This window comes from Acomys minous (genome assembly GCF_964271855.1).
Source record: "Acomys minous genome assembly, chromosome: 1".
NCBI lineage: Eukaryota > Metazoa > Chordata > Mammalia > Rodentia > Muridae > Acomys > Acomys minous.
Window position 1 is genome coordinate 36,841,213 of NC_140483.1, and position 24,260 is coordinate 36,865,472.

Here is a 24,260-nt window from a genome sequence, read left to right on the forward strand (position 1 = left end):
CACCTCCTCCTCTCTATTACTGAGGTCTTAAGAGTGTACCACCTGAATTATACAGTGCTGGGATTAACTGTGCATGCTAGCAGGCACTCTCTTAACTGAGATATATTCCCAGCTCCTTAAACCTTTACTATCTTCTGTAAGAAACACACCTCATCTGGCTTTGCTTGTATTAGTTACCTTTGAGTAGCTGTGACCAAAATACCTGAGAACAACCTATTCGGACTCATGATTTCAGAGGGCATAGTCCATGGTTGGTTAGACCCTTGTGCTTTAGCATCATGGTGGTGGGGGCATATGGAGGAGAATAGTAGTATTCACCTCATGATATATGAGAAGTACGGAGAGAGGAAGAATGAATGAATGAATGAATGAATGAATGAGAGAAGCCCTTGGTAAACCATCAAGCACATCCAGTGACATATTTCCTCTAGGTAGGCCACACCTCCTAAGGTATCTACAACTACAAAATAGTGCTGTCATCTAGGAACCAAACATTTAACATACGAGCCTCTGGGGAATGTTTTTCATTGAAACCGTAACACTCCCAACACTCCATTTTCCAAGACAGATTAATCTGTGCTTCTATAATACTAAATAATTCTCATTATAGCATTTTCATATATTTTGGTTCTATGTTTGTCTACGGAAGGGTGTAAATCTTCTCAAAGAAGTAACTGGTTAGTGCTAGCCATTAATGAATATTTTTACCAATATTTTATTATGAAAAATGTAAAACTTCTAGACAGTTAAAAGTATAGTGAAGACCTTTGTACATATTCAGTAAATATTTAATGATTAAAAGTTTACGTAAAATTACTCTTTTGTCTTTTCTTTCTTTTTTTATTTTTTGTTTTTTTTTTAGACAGGGTTTCTCTCTGTAGCCTTTGCTGTTGTGGACTCACTTTGTAGACCAGGCTGGCCTTGAACTCACAGTGATCCACCCGCCTCTGCCTCCTGAGTGCTGGGATTAAAGGCATGTGCCACCATGTCCACCTGTCTTTTCTTTTTTAAAGACTTATTTATATTTAGGTATATACGTGTGTGTGTGTGTGTGTGTGTGTGTGTGTGTGTGTGTGTGTGTGTGTGTGTCACAAGAGTGTCATCTCACCTGGTGGAGTTAGATACAGATGTGAACTATCTGACAAGCATGTTGGGATCTGTACTGTCCTGGCCAAAGAGCAGCAAGTACTCTTAATTGATGAGCCATCTTTAGCTCCCTCAATCTTCTTTTTCTTTTTTGCTTTATTTTATTCTTTCCATGTTCTAATTTTATACCTAAATATTTTTTAACTGAATTGATGAATCCTAGTGAAGATAGTGAACATAATTGTGTTTAGTCTTAGTGTCTGATGGCAGCCACAGGGGAAAAATGCATACTTAGATACTAATAATAGATAGACTTGCCATGTTGAGTAAGGTCATAGTTTTAAGAGTTTCTACGGCATTTAGGGTCTTATATCTTTATGTGTAATGGTCTAGATTAGGCTATATAAGAGATTGTTAATGGAGGTACAATGCTACTTAACATTTTTAGTATTCACATGCTGAAGAAAGTAGCTAGGCTGCTGTTTCAGCTGTTGCAGGTCCAAACTGCTGTTATATGTAGTGGGCACTCTTTCTCCTTCATGTCTTGCTCACAGCAAAGCTTTATTTGTCTTCATTAACTTTGCTTTTTTTTTTCAGTTACTTTTTTAAAAAAATTAATCAGTTTATTCAGATTACATCTCAATTGTTATCCCATCCCTTGTATCCTCTCATTCCTCCCTCCCTCCCTCTTTGACCCTATTCCCCTGCCCTATGTCTGTGACTGAAGGGGGCCTCCTCCCCCACCATATGGTCATAGGCTGCCAAGTCTCATCTTGGTAGCCTGCTTATTCTTTCTCTGAGTGTCACCAGGCCTCCCCACCACGAGGAAGTGGTCAAATACGGGGCACCAGAGTTCACGTCTGAGTCAGTCCCCGCTCTCCACTCAACTGTGGAGAATGTCTTGTCCATTGGCTAGATCTGAGAAGGGGTTTGATGTTTACTGCAAGTATTGTCCTTGCATTAACCTTCCTTTTATTAAACTTTAGAAAGTTTTAGAATAATATGCAAATTAAAATTGGCTGTGAAGGAAAACCTCTGCTAGTATTTTTGTAAACAGAGACTATGAACTTTGTGCTGTCTTAGCCTGTGACCAGCCTGCCTACACTTGAGTTTTACATAGTTTAAAGCTGCTACATATTTCTCTGGTTTCGAGAGGTTTTGCTTTAGAAGAAAAATTTTAGGGCTTCTTGCATACTGACCTTTAAAAAATTATATATATATATATATATTTTTTTTTTTTTTTTGAGACAGGGTGATGTTAAGTTGCCAAGACTGGCTTTGAGATCCTCCTGCCTCAGACTCTTAAGCCGCTGGGATTATGGATCTATGCCATTAGGCCCTGGATTTACTTTTTCAAGCTTTTAGGGGAGTTGTTGTTCGTAGCTATTAATTTAAAGGTAGGGTCTAATAAATGTTTATTTATAGCCTTTTCTAACATACTATCACTTAATAAAAAACACAGATACCTGTTATATTTTAAAATAGCCTTGGTTTACCTGGGGCAGGGCAGATATTAATCCCCTAAACTGCCTTCCATATCTCCTTGCCCCAATCCTATGCCATCTGCTCCTAATAGTTTCTATTGAGCAACCTCCCATCCATAACCCCAAATACTTGCTTATGTTCTTCTTACGGGCCGGATCCTCCATCCATGCTTTTCTCCACCTCACTCATGGCAGCAGCCTCCTCCTTCTTCCTCTTCCTCTCTCTTTTCTTTTCCAAGATCCTTTTCCTGTCTCTCTGACTACTTCCTTTCCCAAGATACTCTCTGTCCCCAAAGCCTGCGAACTTTAGCCTTTCCCATTTTCCGTGCCTGTGTGTGTTGGCTTTATATTGGTCAAACAGGAATAACATTTTAGGCAAGGTTACAAACATTTTGGGGTACATGAGTCTGCTCATTTGGGCAGCAACCAGACCAACCCCCAACAGTTCTTTGTTTTGCTTCTGTTAGTTTCAGGTTTTCTGTTGTGTTTGTAATACTGGTTTCAATTTGACTGTTTTGTTGTTGTTGTTGTTGTTTTAAACTACTTAGGCTTTTTTTATTGACAAGCAAAAATTATTTGTGATATAAATAATGCTTTGATTGCTGTATTTAAGAGCTTAATCAACCTCTTCAGTGTATGTATCACCTCACACACTTATTGTTATTTTCTGGTAAAAATACCTAAAATTTAACTCCTGCATTTTTTTTAAGTCTACAGAGTTTTTTGTTATTAACTGTAATCATAGAGCTTTTTTCCTCTTTCACAGGGAAACCCATGGTACACCTCTCAGCTTCAGCCCCAGTCATCTGGAGTCAAAGCTTGCCTATTGTGTTCACGAGGAAAAGGCTGAGAATGGGAAGCAAATAGCAGGTAGTCGGGACGACCGGAGTGTCCATGGCTGTGATTTGGAGAGCTCTCAACCATCTGTCATCAGTGATACAGTTGTCAGATTTTTAAATGATGGACCAGCAATTGATGCATTGTACAGTTCTGAATGTTTAAGTAAAATGGGAGTACCTGTAAGAACTGAGGAAGAAATGCCTAACAGAACAAAAGGAAGTGAGAACAAGTCAAAGTCTCTTCTTAATAACATTGGACATGAAAGTGATCCAAAAGTGTTGCTGCTGTCTGACTCTTCTCCATCCTCTATTAGTGCCTGTAATTCCCAAAGATTAGATATTTCAAAGCGGCGACAACATGATAATAAACTGGAAAAACTTAAGGAGCGGATTAGGAAACAGTGGGAACACTCAGAAGAAATAAATGGCCAGGCCCAGACTCTAGGTCATATTGACCATCCTGTCATGGTTGTTAATGTTGATAACTCGGTGACAACAAAAGTCAGAAAAGTGGCAACAGCACCACCTGCTCCTGCATATAAAGGTTTGTAATCAGTCTTTATATTTTTCTCTATCTTTGTGTTGTCTGGTTCCCTTTGGGTGTACAGAATAGGTTGATTACCAAAGTAGCTGCATTATAAAGAAAAATTTAGGTGCATGTTAAAAATGACAATTCTAGATGAATGTCAGAATTTCTGGGGATGTGGTCCAGAATGAGATTTTGTTTGTTTTTTTGTAGGTTTGTTTTTGAGACAGGGTCTCACTGGATGGCCTAGAACTCACAGAGATCTGTCTGTCTCTGCCTCCCAAATGTTGGAATTAAAGATGTGTGCCTCCAGAATAAGAATTTTTAAGAAGTCCATTAGGGGATCTTCCCTTGTTCTTCCTCCCCTACACCTCTCCTCTCCTCCTCTCTTCCTTTTTGCAAGAGAGTTTACTCTATAACCCAGGCTGCCTCAAACTCAAAGCAATCTGAGTGTGGGATGACAGACATGAGCCGGCGTGCTCAACTCCTTAGAGATAAATAGAATAAGTACTCTTTTCTGACAAGCAAAAGAATATTGTTTGGAATTCCTCAGAATTGCTTAACAGTAGTGTCTGTAGTGGTGCATGCTTGTAATTCTATCTACACTGGAGGATAAGGAAAGGAGAATCTCTAGTTTAAGGCCAACCCAAACTGCAGAGTTCCAGCTAGTCTGACTATATAGTAAGACCCTGTCTCAAAATATAAAGTTTTTAAAAGGCTTGGAATGTAGCTCAGTAGTAGATAGCTTGTCTAGCGTATTCAGGTCCCTTGGCTTAATTCTCAATATTCGAAAGACAGTGACAAAAACTCCATTTAAAAGACAAATCTGTCAATTTCCACTGAACATAGGACTGCCTAATATTTTTGTATTGACATAGATCCTGTTTTAACTTTTGACTTTTGAGGAAGTTTATTTCCTCTTATTTTAGAAAAATATTTAAAACAGACTTATACTAACATTAATAAATTTTTATTGAGGAATGTTCTTCAGATCTATTTTCTTTTTATAGATAATTTAAGTTTTCATAAATGGTGGGCTTAAGGGGTTTTTGATTTTTTTTTAAATTTATTTTTATGTTTTTGAGTGTTTTGCCCACATGTATGTCTATATACTACATGGCTCCTCTGGAAGAATAGCCAGTACCCTTAATTGCTGATTCATCTCTCTAGCCTTGGGATTTCTGTTTTTATGTACATGTTCCTTGAATTGTTTTCCAGAACTGTGCAACTGTGCGTGTAATGAAGGGTGTGTGTGTGTGTGTGTGTGTGTGTGTGTGTGTGTGTGTGTGTGTGTGTGAGAGAGAGAGAGAGAGAGAGAGAGAAGGGGGGGAAAGGGAGGGAGAGAGAGGAGTGAGTTTGTTCCACTAGATAGTGAACTCAGATTTTTCTTTTTCTTGAGACAGGTTCTCAGTATATAGCCCTGGCCATCCTGGAACTATGTGCACCAGGCTGGCCTGCCTCTGCTTCCTGAGTGCTTGGATTGAAGGCATGCCCCATCATGTCCGGTCTCTAGATTTCCTTTTCTGCATATTTTTTCAAGTTCAGTTTTTATAGATCAATTTAGGCAGATCAAAATGTTGTTAAAATCTCTTTCTTCTAAAAGTTTTAAGTTATTAATAAATTAAGACAGTTTTGAACTAATTCGTTCTGTATTTCTTGACCAAATTAAAAATTTCCCTGACAAGTTTTATGTTTTTCTAGTCCTAAGAGGTCTTTAGTTAGTTTTTCTCTGGAACAATTTTAGCAGTATCAATTTTATTTTGTGTTCTTGCAATGTTTTATTAGTGATACTTTTTGTGAATTATATAAAGATAGATAATTTATATTTCCTTCTAGTTAATCTGTGATAAACTTGTGACCAAATTCAGTTTAGAATGCTTAAGGATGCTCTGTTGTCTAAGAATGTTCTGATGTATTATTAATAGATCCTGCTAGTCATATGTATCTCATATCCACACTGTTGGCAGAGCAAATAGCAAGTGGGGTAAACAGAATATTCTTCTTGGCTTTGAAAGAGTGATTGCCCAAATCCTTGTTATAGCATGGCTGATCCACTAATGCACTTTATATTTTACTATTAGCAAATTGTTTTCTGAAAAAAATCAAAGTCCTAAGATACCAAAGGCTATCTCACTAAAACAAACTTAAGATGTCTTACTGGAGTCATATTTTATTAATACTTTACTTAGAAATTATGAATTCTAAAAGTAAAAGCCTTGAAGATAACTTTCTAAAGTTGGTCATCGGGCTTTACGATATTCCTTTTTGTAATAATTTAAAAATGTGCTTGTTTTTGTATTAAAAATTTTTAACAACTTTTAGAGGGGTTATTTTGATAACATGTAGTACACATTTAAATAATTATTATGGAATATAGTTTCTAATATTCTGATTAATGGATTTATTTTTTATAATAGCAAAGTATTTCTTTTAAAGATTTATTTATTATTTATATAGTATCCTTCCAGCCTATATGTCTGTAGTCCAGAAGAGGGCACCAGATCTCATTATAGATGGTTGTCAGCGACCATGTAGGTGCTGAGAATTGAACTCAGGACCTTTGGAAGAGCAGCCAGTGCTCTTAATCTCTGAGCCATCTCTCCAGCCCCACAAAGTAGTTTTTTTTACAGCATAAATTAATGTACTTCATTATACTGTATTCTAAAGTGATATTTTATTTGCTTGAATATATAATAAATTCACTTGGTTGACTGTTCTAAAGATTTAAAGTATATATTTTGAAAAGCTTCTCTTGTGTTCCAACCATCTGATTCCATTTCTGGAGGTTACTTGTCTTAACAAGTTATATATTGTTCCAATACATATACACAGTGTGTGTACAGAAAAGAATTTGTGCTTGGGTTTATTTCTTATTTTTATACAGTTTTTATCATATTGAACCAATTCTGCAACCTGATTGATCTTTTATTCTCTTTATCTTATACATTCTTCCTCCTCTCTTTCCTTTTCTGTGTTAGATCTTAAACTCAAAGCCTTGTGTTTGCCGGTCGTTTTTGTTTGTTTGCTTGTGCTTTAAGAAAGAAAAACAGAAAAAAAAAAAAAAAAAAGAGCTGAAAGCCAGCCGTGGTGGCACATGCCTTTAATCCTCGCACTCAGGAAGGCAAAGGCAGGCAGATCTTTATGAGTTAAAGGTTGGCCTGGTCTACACAGTGAGTTCAGGACAACAAGGGCTACACAGAGGAACCCTATCTCAAACAAACAAATAAATAAATAACCCCAACCCCCCCAAAACATGAGGCAGAACTGTAAATTTGAGTCAGCTTTGGATTACAAGGTCAGACTGTCTCAAACAAAAAACAACTAGATGCCAGAGACATGGAAATTATTTTATGAAACACAAATGGCATTTAGTGCTTGCTTACCTTTTTCTTTCTGGTGTAAAGATCAGTGAAGGTAAAGAACCTAACTTGGTCATGAATATAAATAAGCACACAATATTCTTTTTCGTTTTTACTTTTTAAATTCTGTGCATGTGCATGCATGCCAATGGAGGCTGGAGATATCAACTCCCATGTAGATGGAGTTACAGGCAGCTGTGAGCAGTCTGATATGGGGCCTAGAATCTGAACAGGGGAATAGGGTCACTCTTTAGCAACAGTGTGTACTCTTAACCACTGAGCCATCTTTCTGGCCCCAGGGATTTAAAAAACAATCATATTATGAAAATCATATAAGTAGAAGAAAATTGTAGCAAAAAAAAAGGAGTTAATGATTTGAGGGACTTCTAAGAAGCATACTGGTATTGAAATGTTAACATTTGTGACGATGAAAATACAAAGAAGGGCTTCTATAGAAAGAAATGTTCCTAAAGAGAGTGGAAAAAAAATACATCCCAAATTCTCCAAAATCTGAAATATGGTAAGCGCTGATATAACATTGTAATTGGAAAGTTCCACACCTGACCTCATGTGGCAGGTCACAGTCAAAATGCAGGTGCATTATATTGTTTAACTTCGCTCTGTCGGCTTGGATATATCGTTACCATCTATGTCAGGATTCCTCAACTCCATTGTGCTCCTAGGTACAATAGAACTCTGCGTAGATCACATGCAGCAATGGACTTTCCCCATCGTGTCCCACAAAGGGTTTGAGGTGTTTCTTACCTTTTGCTTATTTTCTGCTTGTGGTATAAAGATATGCCGGAAATGTTGAAAAGCCCAGCAAACTCTCTTTTTGGTAACAGTTATTGGGAAAGAGAAAATATTTAGGTTTATAAATAGCACCCAAACCACGCATGCTAACTGGGAAACATCCGACAAGTGTATGGGCTGGAGTCAGCACCAGATGTGACCTGAGAAACAGGATAGGCTGGTGGAGCTCTGCCAGGAAAGTGATGGGCAGAAGTTAATGCAAAAGAAAGGTGGACTGCTGGGCTAGAGATGAATGTGGGTATTTTAAAAGTAGCTCTGTGTGCACTGCAGTAGCATATGCCAGTGCGTGAGACGCTATTGTAGAGCTGGTGCAGGCTACCACAACGAACTGAGGAGGAAAGGAAGCGTGAGACGCTATTGTAGAGCTGGTGCAGGCTACCACAACGAACTGAGGAGGAAAGGAAGTGTGACTATGGAAAAGTTTAAGAAAAAGCACAGATTGTTATTATTTAGAATTCATGGTGGAAAAACATATGCTGATTACAAAGCCAGAGAGAAAGGCAGTGATCAGGTTGCCAAAGTTGTTGCTGTTGAAAATAAAAAAATACTCATGATACGTTACTGCTTTGGTGATGTCCCAGAAAGATGCTTATTCTAGCTGAGAAGTTAGCCACCACAGGAATTAAGGATGCCAAGGACAGAATGCCTGTTGAGATGTGTTAATGCAGCAGGCACACATAGGCCTTAAAACTTTTGTGTGATAAGTGAAAGCATTCACCTCTGTTTTAAAGGTTTAATTTCTTACCAGTCAGTTATGCTAATAAAAAGTTAGACCATAGATGGTTTTTAAGTTGGTTCCATGGGCACAGGTACTAGTAGCCCACACTCACTGCTAGGGAACTGGCCTGAATAATGATATAGGATTTTGTTACCGACAATTGTTCTGTTCATCTTCTAGCAGGAATTCCTATTAACATATTATGTATAGGCTTGTAGAACGTGTAGCTCAATGGTAGAACACTTACCCACTGTTCGTAAGACTGTAGGTTCAATCCTCAGCAGCATAGAGAAATAAAAACCAAAACAATCCCCCCAAACCAAAATTTATATTTATGCAATCTATCACTTTCTTTCTTTCTTTTTTTTTTAAAGCATTTATTTGGTTTTGTTTCCCCCAACCTGCTTTGGGACAGGGTTTCTCTGGGTAGTCCTGGCTGTCCTAGAACTCACTCTGTAGACTAGTCTGGCCTTCAACTCAGAGATCTGCCTCCCTCTGCCTCCAAGTGCTGGAATTAAAAGTGTGAGCTACTGCAGCCCAATTTAAATTTTTAAATAAACATTTATTTAAATTGTGTGTATGTGCATTTGTCAGCATACACATGTCATAGCATGTGTCTCCAGGTCAGAGAACAACTTGTTGGATGGAATTGGTTTTCTCCTTGTACCATGTGGGGCCTGGGGGTCAAACTTAGGTTTTCAGACATGGGGAAAAAATGCCTTCTCTTGTGGAGCTATCTCACAGTCTCCAAAACTCTTTGTTGAAAGCATGCTAACAGTGTGTGACAGAGGCGCAAGTGTAGAAGGTTTTCTACATGAATTTAACAAAGTGTGTTGACATTCTGAAGATGCTTCATGTGCTTTCGCCATTGTTTGGACCGTGTGACAAATGAGCATGCTTGGCACAAGCTTCTGGCCTGCAGTTCTATGTTCAGTTATGATAATAAGGTGGTAAGTTTCAGTCAAGTGAAAAAAAAACATGATTTCTGGCCTTACATATGTAAATCATGCCTTTAGAAGTGGGTTTAGAGAAATTACCTTATTGATAGTGAGGCTATAGTTTGTTGCCCAGTGGTAAAAAAAAAATTCAAGTGGTTCTGAACCAAGGTGACAATGGTGGTGGTTATGATGGTAATGTTAACACTGTAGAGAAGATGCCTATAGGTGACATAGGGAACATTATGATTAGGTGAAGGTCTTAAAGCAGTGCATATTCACAAAAGAACAAAAATCATCTTGATTATAAAATCAAAGAGAAACTTCTAAGACAAAAGCTTGCAAAGGCCAATAATTCTTGAGGAAATATTAAGCCATCAATAGCAGATCTACTTCCTAGTCTACAGCTGTCTCAAATTTCTACCCCCCTGCCTTGTTTGTTTTATTTTTCCCCGTTTAGTGAAAATAGATTCTTGGGGCTGGAGAGAAGGCTCAGAGTTTAGGAGCACTGACTGCTCTTCCAGAGGTCTTGAGTTCAATTCCCAGCAACCACATGGTGGCTCCTAACCATCTATAATGTGATCTGATGCCCTCTTCTGGCCTGAAAGTGTACATGCAGGTAGAGCAGTGTATACATAATAAAAGAGTAAATCTTAAAAAAAAAAAAAAGATTCTTCTCCTATACAACATGTCCTTATAGTTTCCTTTCCCTTTGCTCCTAGTTCTTCCCACCAGTCCTTCCCTCCCCTCCAGATCCGCTCCCTTTCTGTCTCTCATTAGAAAAGAACAGGCTTCTAAGAGATAACAGCAGAACACAACAAAATAAAATATAGTAAGATAAGACAAAAAAACATCACTTCAAGGCTGGACAGGGCAACCCAACAAAAAGAAAGGAGCCCCAGGGGCAGGCACAAGAATCAGAGACATAGGACTCCCATAAAAATACTGACCTGAAAACTATAATATGTGCATAAAGGGCCTGGTGCAGAGTAATGCAGGCCTTGTGCTCCCTCCTTCAGTCTGAGTTCATATGAGCCTTGCTGAGCTGATTTTGAGGGACTCATCCTCCTGGTTTCCTGCATCCCTGCTGGCTCTTACACTCTTTCTACCTCCTCCTCTTTGGAGTTCCTTGAGCTCCAAGGAAAAGGATTTGATGGAGACATCCCATTCAGAGATATATGTTCCAAGGATTTTCTCTCCACATAATGTCTGGTTGGTGGATTCTCATCTGTTCCTGTCTGCTGCAGGAGGAAGTATCTCTTGAATAAGGCACTAATCTATGTATATAGAAGACTATCATTAGAAGTCATTAAACATATATATCTATACATACATACCTACATATGTATACATATATATGTACACACACACACACACACACACACACACACACACACACACACACTTATTTAAAGACCAATAATACTTTGCTTTATCCTAGGTCTCTGGTTCTTGGTTACCCAAGCAGTGTTGGGTATGATTTCCATCTTGTGGAGTGGGTCTTAAGTCCAATCAGACATTGGTTAGCCACTTCCACGGCTTCAACGCTACCGTTCCGTTGCCCAAGTATATATTTTGCAGGCAGGACAGATTGTAGGTCAAAAGTTTTGTGTCTGGGTTGGTTTTTATGCTTCTCTTTTGGTAGTCTGCATAGTACCTTCCTGTACCAAAGACACTAGAAGGTAGGGGTGAAGGCTTCATGTAGACTCCAGTTTGACTTCTCCATGTTCAGTTAGTTGTGTGGGTGCTGTCCTTGGCAGTGGGGCCATCTGTGAGGTTGCAGAGAGCATACCTTTGTCTTAGCAACATCCTGGGTGGTTTGGGAATTTCCATGGGACCCACCTTGGGCAACAACTCAATTAGATGCAATGCAGTCCGAGTGTTGGAAGCCTTGTTTGATGACAAGAGATGGCAAAGTTGGGACTCTGTACCCCCATTGTTAGGAGACCTCATTAGGATTCCTTTATGTGTTTTAGGAAGTTCCCACCGCACCAGGGTTTCACACCATTGCTCTGAAGTCCTTCAGTTCTAAGCCCTTCACTCTCCCCCTCCCCTTCCTAACCTGATTCTTCAGTTCCTGTCCCCACCTGCTCCAGGTCCATGCATAAAATCTGTTCTATTTCCTCCTTCCAGAGAGATCTGTGTGTTACCTCCTAGTCCTTAACCTTTCTGGGTGTACAAATTGAAGGTGGCTTATTATTTATCTAATAGCTAGTCACGTATAAGTAAAATATGCAAACATATTTATCCTTCTGGGTCTGAGTTAACTCACAAAGGATAATTTTTTTTCTAGTTCCATTCATTGGCCTGCAAATTTCATGATGTCCTTTTTTTTTTAAAATAGGGTTTTCAGGTATTTATTTATTTATTTTGGTTTTTCAAGACAGGGTCTCTCTGTGTAGCCTTGGTTGTCCTGGACTCACTTTGTAGACCAGGCTGGCCTCGAACTCACAGCGATTCGCCTGCCTCTGCCTCCTGAGTGCTGGAATTAAAGGCATGTGCCACCACCGCCCGGCTTAATAGGTTTTTCAAGACAGGGTTTCTCTCTGTAGCCCTGGCTGTCCTGGACTCACTTTGTAGACCAGGCAGGCCTCAAACTCACAAAGATCCTCCTACCTCTGCCTCCTGAGTGTGTCAGCAAGCCCAGCTTACAATGTCATTTTTTTTTAAATAGCTGAGTAATACTCCATCCAGTAGGTCTTTTATTGTTCAGGATTGTTTTAGCTATCTTAGGGTTTTTTCCTCCACATTTCCATATGAAGTTGAGAATTGACCTTTCAAAGTCTGTAGAGAATTGTGTTGGAATTTTGAAGGAGATTGCGTTGAATCTGTAGTTTGCTTTTAATAGAATGACCATTTTTACCATGTTAATCCTCCAATCCAGGAGCATAGGAGATCCTTCCATATTCTGATGTCTTCTTCAGTTTCTTTGTCAAAAGCCATTTCTGCATTTAACAAGATGATCGTGTGTGTATTTTTTTCTTTCAGTTTTTTTAATCTGGTATATTACATTTATTTATTTACATATGTTGAGCCATCCCTGCATGTCTAGAGTGAAGCCTACGTGATCATTGTGGAAGATCTTTTTGAAGCGTTGTAGGATTTGGTTTGCAAATATTTTATTGAGTACTTTTGCATCTATGCTTATAAGGAAATTTGATCTATAATTTTCTTTCTTCATTGGGTCTTTATGTGGTTTGGGTATCAGAGTAACTGTGGCCTTATAAAATGAATTTGGCAACGTTCCTTGTTTTTCTTTTGTGGAATAATTTGAGAAGCATTGGCATTAATTCTTTGAAAGTCTGGTAGAATTCTGCACTAAACCATCTGGCCTTGACCTTTTTTTGGTTGGGAGACTTTTAACAACTGCTTCTTTTTCACTAGTGGTTATAGGTCTGTTTAAAGTATGTCCTTAGGATTCTGTGGATTTCCTCTGTACCTGTTGTTATGTACCCCTTTTCATTTCTGATTTTGTTAATTTGGATATTCTCTACTTTTTAGTTAGTTTGGATAAAGGCTTATCTAGTTTATTTTTTTCAAAGGACAAACTCTTTGTTTCATTGATTCTTGTGTTGTTTTCTTTGTTTCAATTTTATTGATCTTTTTTTTTTTTAGCCCTGAGTTTGATTATTTTTTGCTGTCTACTCCTTTGGGGTGTGATTACTTCTTTGTGTTCTAGAGCATTCAGGTATGCTGTTAAGTTGCTAGTATGAGATCTCTCTAGGTTTTTGTTTTGTTTTTCAAATCAGGAATTCTCTGTGTAGTGCTGCCTGTCCTGGATCTCTCTTGGTAGACCAGGCTGGCCTCAAACTTAGAGATCTGCCTGCTTCTGCCTACCAAGTGCTGGGATTAAAGGTGTGCACCACTACTGCTTGGCCTCTCTAGTTTTATTTTTATTTTTATTTTTTTTAAATGTAGACAGTACTGTGAAGTTGCCTCTTAGAACTGCTCTCATTATGTCCCATAAGTTTGTATATGCAGCGTCGTGATTTTCATTGAATCCTACAAAGTCTTTAATTTCTCTTCTTTTTCTTTCTTTCTTTCTTTCTTTCTTTCATTTTTAAAAAGGATTTATTTATTATGTGTACGGTGCTCTGCCTGTATTACACCTGTAGGCCAGAAGAGGGCATCAGATCATTGATGGTTGTGAGCCACCCTGTGGTTGCTGGGACTTGAACTCAGGACCTCCAGAGGAGCAGTCAGTGCTCTTAACCCCTGAGCCATCCCTCCAGCCCCAGTCTTTAATTTGTTAATTTCTGTCTTGACCCATTTTTCTTTCTTCTTCTTTTTAAAAAAAAATTTTTTTTTTTTGGAGACAGGGTCTCTCTGTGTAGCCTTGGCTGTCCTGGACTCGCTTTGTAGATCAGGCTGGCCTCGAACTCACAGCAATCCGCCTACCTCTGTCTCCCAAGTGCTGGGATTAAAGGTGTGTGCCACCGGCGCCTGGCCCATTTTTCATTCAGTAGAGAGTTGTTCAGTTACAATGAGTTTGTAATCTTTCAGGTGTTTCTGTAGTTGATACATAGCTTTAATCCATGCTGGTCTAACAGGATTCAGGGAGTTATTTCAGTTTTCTTGTATCTTCTGAGACTTGCTTTGTATCCAAGTACATGGTCAGTTTTGGTGAAAATTCCATGGGGTAAAGAGAAGGTATATTCTTTTGTGTTTGGATGAAATATTCTGTAAATATTTGTTAAGTCCATTTGGCTATAATGTCTGCATTTCTCTGTTTGTGTTAGTTTTTGTCTCAATGACCTGTTCATTGGTGAGAGTAGGGTGTCACCTACCATTAGTATGTGAGGGCCATTGTGTGCTTTAACCTGTAGTAGTGGAGTTTTTTGTTTTTGTTTTCGTTTTTGTTTTAATGGACTTGGGGTCCCTTGTGTTTGGGGCATAGAACTTTAGAAGTGAGATGGCATCTTGGGGATTTTTTCTTTAGTAAGTATGTAGTGTCCTTCCCTATCTCTTTTGACTAGTTTTAGTTTGAAGTCTGTTTTGTCTGACAGTCAAGTGGCTACCCTAGCTCACTCACTCCTTAGCTCCATTTGCTTGGAATATCTTTTTCTAATTCTCTATACTGAGGTAAGGTCTATCCTTGATGTTGAAGTATGTTTCTTTGATGGAGCAGAACAATGGATCTTATTTTGAATCCATTCTGTTAGTGTTGTCTTTTTATTGGGGGGATTGAGACCATTGATGCTGAGAGATAGCACTGAGCAGAGTTTGTTGATTATTTTTTCTTTTGATTTTGCTGGTCTGAGATTATTTATTCTCTGTGTTTTCATGGGTGTAGTTAACCTGCATAGGTTGGAGATTTCCTTATAGCACCTTATTTAGGGCTAGATTTGTGAATAGGTATTGTTTAAATTTGCCTGTATTACAGAACATCTTGTTTTCTCCATCTGTGGTGATTGAAAGTTTTGCTGGGTATAGTAGTCTATACCCATCTTTGGCTGGCATCTTTGGTCCCTCAGAGTCTGTCATCTGTCCAGGTCCTTCTGGCTTTTAGAGTCTCCACTGAGTAGTCACATATAATTGAAAAAGGTCTGCTTTTATATGTTACTTAGTCTTTTTCCCTTGCAGATTATAATAAATAAATACATATACATATATTTATATATGTATGGACGGATGGATATATACGTGTATGTATTTATTTATTTATGTTTAGTGTTCAGATTACTATGTCCTGAGGGGACTTTCTTTTCTGGTCCAATCTCTCTGGTATTCCAATGATTCTTGTACCTTTATAGGTACATCTTCTTTAAGATATGGAAAAGTTTCTTTTGTGACTTTATTGAAAATATTTTCTGGGGATTTAGCAGTTAAGAAGTTAAGAGCACTTTCACTGTTCTCCCCCCTCACCCCCCCCCCCCCGATTTCTTTAAGGGATATATTAATTTCCTCTGTGTCTTCATACAGGTGGTTTTAGGATCTTTTTCTTGTGCTTCAGCTATGTTGGGATATTCAGGGCCTGCTGTGGTGGGATGGCCCTGGCTGTTACTGATTGTGGTTTTTTGCTTTGTTTTGTTTTGTTTCTTTCTTTCTTTCTTTCTTTCTTTTTTAAAGATTTATTTATTTACTATGGATACAGTGTTCTGCCTGCATGTACACCTGCGGGCCAGAAGAGGTCACCAGATCTCATTATAGATGGTCGTGAGCCACTATGTGGTTGCTGGGAATTGAACTCAGGACCTCTGGAAGAGCAGTCAGTGTTCTTAACCTCTGAGCCATCTCTTCAGCCCATTGATTGTTGTTTTTATACTGACTTCCCTCTAGGCATCTGGGACTTGGAATGATTATAGGTCTAGGTGCTGATTTCTGGGTTTGTCTTTGTTGGGTGAGGGTTTTGTTCCTTGGTTTCTGTTTCCTCTCTGGAGTTTTGGAGAGTGTGATGCCTGTGTGTTGCTTGGTAGGAAATTTTCTATGGATCTGACAGTTGTGACCACTGGAGGTTCCAGGTAAAATGTGTTTCTGGGTATTGGGAGCTGGCATTTACGAACTGGGATAGTGCAGGGGCCTGAAGGGGTTCACAGGAGGGAGAGAGCCGAGTATTCAATTAGGATTTGCTTATTTGCTTGGACTACGGGGAAGACAATGAAGAGAGTTCACTCCAGGGGATGTGCTGTAGTGCTGGGGATGAGACTGCCAGTTGCATCTAGACAGAAGGAGAGGGGAGGGTCTGTAGAAGTCCTACCTGCCTTCCTGGCAGGAGAGGTCAGGGGTAGCAAGGAGTGCCTGCTGGAGTTGGGGGTTGGGATAAAGCAACAGGTTGGGAGAGGGAGGTTAGGAGGGGAAGGTCTGTGGGATCCACAGGTGATGTGGGCAGAGGGGGAAGGAAGGAAGCAGGTGTTCTCTCGCACAGATAGGGGGTTGGGCTTGCAGGAGACGAGGGAGTGGTGAAGATCTTCAAGCAGCTTACCTGTTTCCCTGTTTTATTTAACTTCTGTGGTCACAGAGAATGCTTGCTGGTGTTGGAGGCTGGGATGCTGGGATGAACTGAGGGAAGGAAGAGGTCAGAGAGGAAAGGGAGGCCAAAGCAGGCTTCCTGTTACAGAACTGGGGATGAGACTAGTAGGGCTTGGGGGAGCAAGAGAAGACGTGTGGGTCTGCCTTGCCTTCAGCCTCCGTGCTGCCCTGGCAGGAGTTGCTCTTGGGTTGGAATTTCTTCTTATCAGAAAAGGAAATGCAGTTTGCATGTGTTGAAAGATGCCATCAAGTTTGCTGTTTCTATTGTTTATTATACTTTATTTTAGTTTTGCTTTGCTTTTGTGTAGAAAAGCTGTCCCGGAATTTGCTCCCAGACCATGCTGGCCTCAAACTCACAGAGATCCTCCTGCCTCTGTTTCCCTAGTGCTGGGACTAAAGGTGTGCACCACCACCGCGTGGCTGTTTCTGTTGTTTAAAGCAACTGAATTCTAGTTATATTTTGAATTGATTTTTGTCTCTGTATTTGTGGCTTGTAACATTCTTCACTGTTAAGTGATTATGTGGGAATAAGGATAAGAAAATGCTTGCCGGTAGGTAACATTTAAATTCAGTCAGGTCTGATGTTAATGTCAGACAATCATAGACTGACCACAGAGGTGGCAGAAATAGTGCCTAGTTTTCTGGTGTTTAGTACAAAAACTTTTTTTTATGCACAAAGTAGTTAAAATACCTATAAATATACATTCAGGCCATGTATATAAAGAAAGCACAAAACATAAATGTTTAGCCTTGTGTTCAATCTCTTTATGTTCACATAATCCAAAATCCAAAATAATCCCCAAGTTTGAAACACTACTGGTCCTAAGTGGCCAGGTATACTCTACTTGTGTGTTTAATATCTACAACATGCTTATACCAACTTTGAATCTAATTTATTGTTTACTTGGTTAAATTCTACAATTATTTATTGTCTCAATTTTTTTGATAAGTAGAAACAGTCCTAGAGCTGGTCATGGCAGTACATAATGTAATCTTAGCACTTGGGATACTGAGGCAGGAGAGTCATAGAGTACAGACCAACATGGACTACTTAATGAGACTGTGTTTCAGCAAAACAAAATCCCAATATATCTTTGCATTACTTTGCCTATTATCCACATTATTTTATTATTTTGTAAAAATAGCACTCAGTTCAGTATATTTCCTTTTTTTTTTGAATGCTCGTATATAAAAATGTAATTTTTTCCAAGGAAGTCTCACTGTGGAAACAAAGTACTCTTAAGGGTAGGCTACATGCGAAGCTCCTTGTCTCATAACATTTGTGCCAGGGCTTTTTCTGTTTTATTTGTTTGTTTGTTTTGTTTTTTATTTTGCCTTTTAAAATTTTTTTTGATTTTTTAAATTAATTTATTCATATTACATCTCGATTGTTAGCCCTCCCCTGTTTCCTCCCATTCTTCCCTCCCTCCCACTTCCCCCCTTCTCCTCTCCCCTATGTCTGTGATTGAGGGAGACCTCCTCCCCCTATATATGCTCTAAGATTATCGAGTCTTTTCTTGGTAACTTGCTATCCTTCCTCTGAGTGCCACCAGGCCTCCCCATCCAGGGGACGTGGTCAGAAAAGGGGCACCAGAGTTCATGTGAGAGTCAGATCTCACTCTCCACTCAATGGTGGAGAATATCATGTTCGTCGGCTAGGTCTTGGTAGTGGTTTGAAGTTTACTGCCTATTTCTCCTTGGCTGGTGCTTTAGTTTGAGGAGGACCCCAGGACCCAGATCTGCCTGTCATAAAGTTCTTCTTGTAGGTTTCCAGGACCCTGTGGGTCCTACTGTTTCCCCATTCTTCCATGCTACTCTCGCCTAAAGTCTCAATAGGATGTTCTCTCCTCTGACCCACTTTCTTGGTAAGTAAAGTTTTTCATGGGACGTATCCCTTGGACTAGTGTTTTGATATAAGTGAGTATATACCATTTGTCTCTTTTTGCTTCTGGGTGAACTCACTCATTATGATAATTTCTAGGTCAATCCATTTGTCCACAAATTTCGGGAATTCCTTGTTTTTAATAGCTGAGTAGTATTCCATAGTGTAAATGTACCACAGTTTCCTAGTCCGTTCTTCTACTGAGGGACACTTAGGCTGTTTCCATGTTCTGGCTATTATGTATAAAGCAACTATGAACATGGTTGAGCATATGTCCCTGTTGTGTGTTAGGGCATTTTCTGGGTATATTCCAAGGAGTGGGATAGCTGGGTCTTGAGGAAGCCCTATTCCCATTTTTCTGAGAAAACGCCAGATAGCTTTCCAAAGTGGTTGTACTAGTTTGCATTCCCACCAGCAATGAAGGAGTGTTCCTCTCTCTCCACATCCTCGCCAACATGTGGTGTCATTTGAGTTTTTGATCTTAGCCATTCTGATGGGCATAAGGTAGAATCTCAGTGTCATTTTGATTTGCATTTCTCTGATGACTAACGAGGATGAGCATGTCTTTAAGTGTTTCTCGGCCATTTGATATTCCTCTGTTGAGAATTCTCTGTTTAGTTCCAAGCCCCATTTCACAATTGGGTTGTTTGGTTTTGTGGTGTTTAATTTCTTGAGTTCTTTATATATTTTGGATATTAAACCTTTGTCAGATGAAGGGTTGGTGAAGATTTTTTCCCAGTCTGTAGGCTGTCACTTTGTTCTCTTGACAGTGTCTCCTGCCTTACAGAAGCTTCTCAGCCTCATGAGGTCCCATTTATTAATTGTTGACATTAAGGCCTGGGCTGTTGGTGTACTGTTCAGAAAGTTGTTTCCTGTGCCTATGTGTCCCAGGCTCTTCCCCACTTTTTCCTCTAACTGAATTAATGTCTCTGGTTTTAAGTTGAGGTCTTTAATCCACTTGGACTTGAGTTTTGTGCATGGTGACAAATAAGGGTCTAATTGCATTTTTCTACATGTAGACATCCAGTTAGACCAGCACCATTTGTTGAAGATGCTATCATTTTTCCATTGAATAGATTTGGCTTCTTTGTCAAAAATCAAGTGAGCAAATGTGTGTGGATTCATCTCTGGGTCTTCAATTAGATTCCATTGATCCACCAGCCTATTGCTTTGCCAGTACCATGCTGTTTAAATTACTGTTGCTTTGTAGTACAGCTTGAGATCAGGTATGGAGATTCCATCGGAGGATCTTTTATTGTATAGGATTGTTTTTGCTATTCTGGGTTTTTTATTTCTCCATATGAATTTGAGAATTGATCTTTCAATATCTTCAAAATATTTTGTAGGTATTTTGATAGGGATTGCATTGAATTTGTAAATTGCTTTTGGTAAGATGGCCATTTTTACTAAGTTGATTCTCCCGATCCACGAACAAGGTAAATCTCTCCATCTTCTGATGTCATCTTCAATCTCTTTCTTCAAAGGTTTGAAGTTTTTTTCGAATAAGTCCTTCACTTGCTTGATTAGAGTTATTCCTAGATATTTTATATTGTTTGTGGCTATCGTGAAGGGAGTAGCTTTCCTAATTTCTTCCTCTGCCTGTTTGTCATTTGTATACAGGAAAGCTACTGACTTTTTTGAGTTTATTTTGTATCCTGCCAATTTGCTGAAGGTGTTTATCAGTTGCAGGAGTTCTCTGGTGGAATTTTTTGGGTCACTTATATACACTATCATATCATCTGCAAATAAGGATAATTTGACTTCTTCCTTTCCCATTTGGATCCCCATGATCTCCTTTTGATGTCTTATTGCTCTGGCTAGAACTTCAAGAACTATATTGAAGAGATATGGGGACAGAGGGCAGCCTTGTCTGGTTCCCGATTTTAGAGAAATTTCCTTGAGTATCTCTCCATTTAATTTAATGTTGGCTGTTGGTTTGCTGTAAATAGCCTTTATTATGTTTAGATAAGTGCCTTGTATTCCCGATCTCTCCAGAACTTTAAACATAAATGGGTGTTGGATTTTGTCAAATGCTTTTTCTGCATCTAAAGAGATGATCATGTGGTTTTTCTCTTTCAGTTTGTTTATATGATGGATTACATTGATGGATTTCCGTATGTTAAACCATCCCTGCATGCCTGGAATGAATCCTACCTGGTCATGGTGGATGATGTCTTTGATATGCTGTTGTATTCGCTTTGCGAGTATTTTGTTGAGTATTTTTGCATCAATGTTCATAAGAGAAATTGGTCTGAAATTCTCCTTTTTTGTTGGGTCTTTGTGAGATTTAGGTATCAATGTGCTGTTAGGTTCTCCAGGTTGTTTTCATTGGGAATGCTGATATCCAGAGATGCCAAACTGTTTTGGTTTTTGTTAGTGTTCTTTCGCTGTCCTCTTGTCATTTTGATGGCTCTGATGTTGGAAGATATTTTTTAGTGACCTTCGCTGGTTGAGAGTGGTTAATTGATGACTGATTATAGGTCAGGTGCTCTTGCCTGTGGGGACCAAGGAGTATTTCCGTGGAACAGGTAGGTGATCTGGTTTCCCTCCTGGTGATTTTTCTCTGCACCGTGGGCTCCAGGCTGAGTCAGCCAAAGTAGATCTCTGTTTGGACTTTACTGCTGTGATTCAGATCAGCAGTTTTGGGACCTAGACTAAGGTTCACACACAAACGTTCTGGTTGTGTAGGTTGATCCCAGCTGCCTGCCCTTCCTGTGGCTTTGTAGTCAAGACCCCAGGTAAATCAGATCTTCTGGAGGTGTAGCTGTCTTGTAGGTTTATCTCTATACTCTGTAGAGGTGTTCAACCTCTTCCAGAACTATATGCCTGGAGGGACCAAGGTCGCTCCTGCTCAGCAATTAGACACTGCAAGCAAGACCCACGTTTTGTCTCTTGATATTGTGAGAGTGCCTGCCTTGTTCAGGCCAATAGCCCCAGATAGGCTCTTTAGTTCAGGGCAGAGCTCTGGAGGAAGCCCGCGGATCGGAGCCAGATCTTCCCGCCGGGCTCTGATGCTCCACTAACGCTCTAGGTCAGCAATTAGACATTGCAAACACGACCCACCCACATCTTGACTCCCGATAATGTGAGAGTGCCTGCCTTGGTCGGGCCAACAGCCCCGGATCAGCTCTCTAGTTCAGGGAGTGCAGGGCCAGTGCCTTGTGGCTGGCTGGGTAGGCACAATAGCCTTGCAAAGCTCTGGAGGAAGCCCGTGGATCGGAACCAGGTCTTCCTGCCGGACTCTGATGCTCGGCTATCGCTCTAGGCAAGACCCACGTCTCCCGATAGGTCTGTGGAAGCAGTTCCAAGCTGACTTCTCACTGCCGCTGTTTGCAGGCTCAATCCGCTGTGATTGGTGTCAGGTTGGGCCCCGGATGGCCAGCGAGCTGTAGTCCCACTTAGCTGTCTCTGTTGGGACCCTCCGCCTGCGTTTCCACTCGCTCTAGGCGGGTGATCTCTGCAGTTTGGGGTGGTGTGGAAGGAGGAATCCTAGGGCAGATTCACCCTCTTCATTGAGACTCCTCTGGCTGGAGACTCCGGAAAATCCCCTCCCCAAACAGGGAGTCTGTGCTTTATATGCAGGCTGTAGTTTGCATGTGGATTCCGTTCCAGAGTTTAGGGAGTGCGTTTTGCACCTCTGGGATGTTGCTTGTCCCCGGGGGGTGGGCCCCCTGTTTGGACTGCAGCCTTTGGGGCCCCACTCACCTACAGTTCTCAAAGTCCAGCAATCTGTTGCTCCATTTATGTCCCTGGTCTCCTCGGAGTAGATCAGATGTCGGCGCCATCTTGGAATCCCCCGATACATTCACTCCTAATGGCTGACACTCTTGTAGAATTTAATTTCTTGAGTCCCCATTTCTAGTTTATTTGAATATATGCTGGCTTTTTTTTTTTTAACCGAAGCCTGCTTTTTTCCAACTGGCATTCATCAGTATATTATGTATAGTAGCTAAATATGCATTCCTCTTTTTAAACATTTAAAGTTAATTAAATGTAGTAATTATGATATTAATCATCATAGAAACAAAATCAGACCACAATAAGATGCTACTCTATAGATCCATTAGAGTAGCTTTAATGAAAAAGGCATATGCTGGTAAGTTTCAGCAAGAATATGGAGAAAATGCAACTTATGTGTACTGCTGATGACAACAAAAATGGTGCTACTGCTTTAGAAAATAATTTAGTAGTTCTTACAGTTACACACAGTTACAATTACCATGACCCGGCAATTGATTCTTATATGCAATACCCTTTGAAAACATTTCCACAAATCTTATATGAGAATACTTATAGCAACATTATTAATAATGTCCTATAAGCCAGTGAATAGATAAGTAAAATGTCATATCTGTCCAAGAAAATATCAGTTGACACTGAAAAGCCCTGAGTGTTTCTGTAGACTCTGTAGAGTTTGGAAAACTACAAAGTGAAGTAGGCTAGACATAAATGACCACATGTTTAAAGAGTCCATTTATATGAAGTATCTGGACTAGGCAAATCATGAGGACAGAAAGTAGCTGAGTAGTGGCCAGAGATTAATAGGCCTTATGGCTGTCAGCTGATGTAGGCACAGAGTTTCTCTTCTCATTGATGAAATGCTCCAGAATTAGATAACAGTGATAGTTATAGAACTAGAGTCTACTTAAAAACACCAAAGTGTATACTTAGGAGTGAATTTTGGGACTAGTGAGATAGCACACTGACCTGAAGACCTGAGTGTCATTCCCCAGGATCAATTGGTGGAGGGAGAGGATCAGCTCCCGTAAGTGGCCCTCTGGTCTATATATTCATGCTGTGGCGTGCCTGCTCCCTCTCCCCAAGTAAACAAAATGTTGATTTTATAGTGAATTTTATGCTATTTTAATTCTATCTGACTTAAAAACAGAACCAATCTTTCAAAGCCTCTTCTGTTGGTGTGTATCAGGTTTCAACCCTTCAGAGACCAGGATTCGCACTCCTGATGGGAAAGTGTGGCAGGAGGCCGAGTTCCAAAACATGAGCAGAGAACTGTACCGAGACTTAGCACTTCAGTTGGCAGGTGAGAGCGGACCTGCATGTGTCTTGCTTATTTTATCTATCATGCTAAAACTTATAATATAAAACATCAAAAACTCACCAAACTCGAGATGTTCCCTTTTCTAAGTGTATTGTATGTTAGGTGGTAGTGGTTTAAGTCATAAGACTCTCTTAGCCTCTTGGCTCTCCTCTAGGGTTAAAATTAGCCTCCATGGCTCATGATATAGAAACTAGGCTATTTTTAAACTGGGAGACTTTTAAAGTCAGGACAGACTGATTTTAAGGAAACTTAGAGTTACTTGTGGTTTACTTCTCTTAGGCCTCAGAGGTCTTTTAAGTGGCCAGTACTTTCAGCCACCGTGTGCAGAAATCAGAGTGTTCCAGGAGGGGATCATGTTAGAGAATCAGGACTAAGAGGAACCCGTGGGAGTCGGACGATGAGCATAATGGTGCCATGTCCTGAGCATCTAGTAGGCTGCTGCGTGTGATGCTGTTGCTTAATCTTGTTTATTTTTTTAACAGTTGAGGAATTGAAAGCTGAAAGAATAACTTTTTTCCAGGATTGCATAAAGAATTAAAATCAAGATTTAAAATCAACAGTTTTAATTTAAAACCTGACAGCTTTCTAGT

At 39.8% G+C, this 24,260-nt stretch overlaps 1 protein-coding gene across 8 annotated transcripts in view; it reads left to right on the plus strand.

The window, feature by feature from the left end:
• Positions 1 to 24,260, plus strand: part of CEP350 (centrosomal protein 350) — a 136,780-nt gene that overhangs the window by 21,424 nt on the left and 91,096 nt on the right. For 7 of the 8 annotated variants that reach the window (XM_084772197.1, XM_084772202.1, XM_084772199.1 and 4 more), the window contains exons 6-7: positions 3,337 to 3,953; positions 23,539 to 23,652. In XM_084772197.1, the coding sequence (XP_084628323.1) occupies positions 3,337 to 3,953; positions 23,539 to 23,652 (731 nt within the window). The remainder of the gene's footprint in view (positions 1 to 3,336; positions 3,954 to 23,538; positions 23,653 to 24,260) is intronic. The other variant, XM_084772201.1, reaches the window with a different exon arrangement.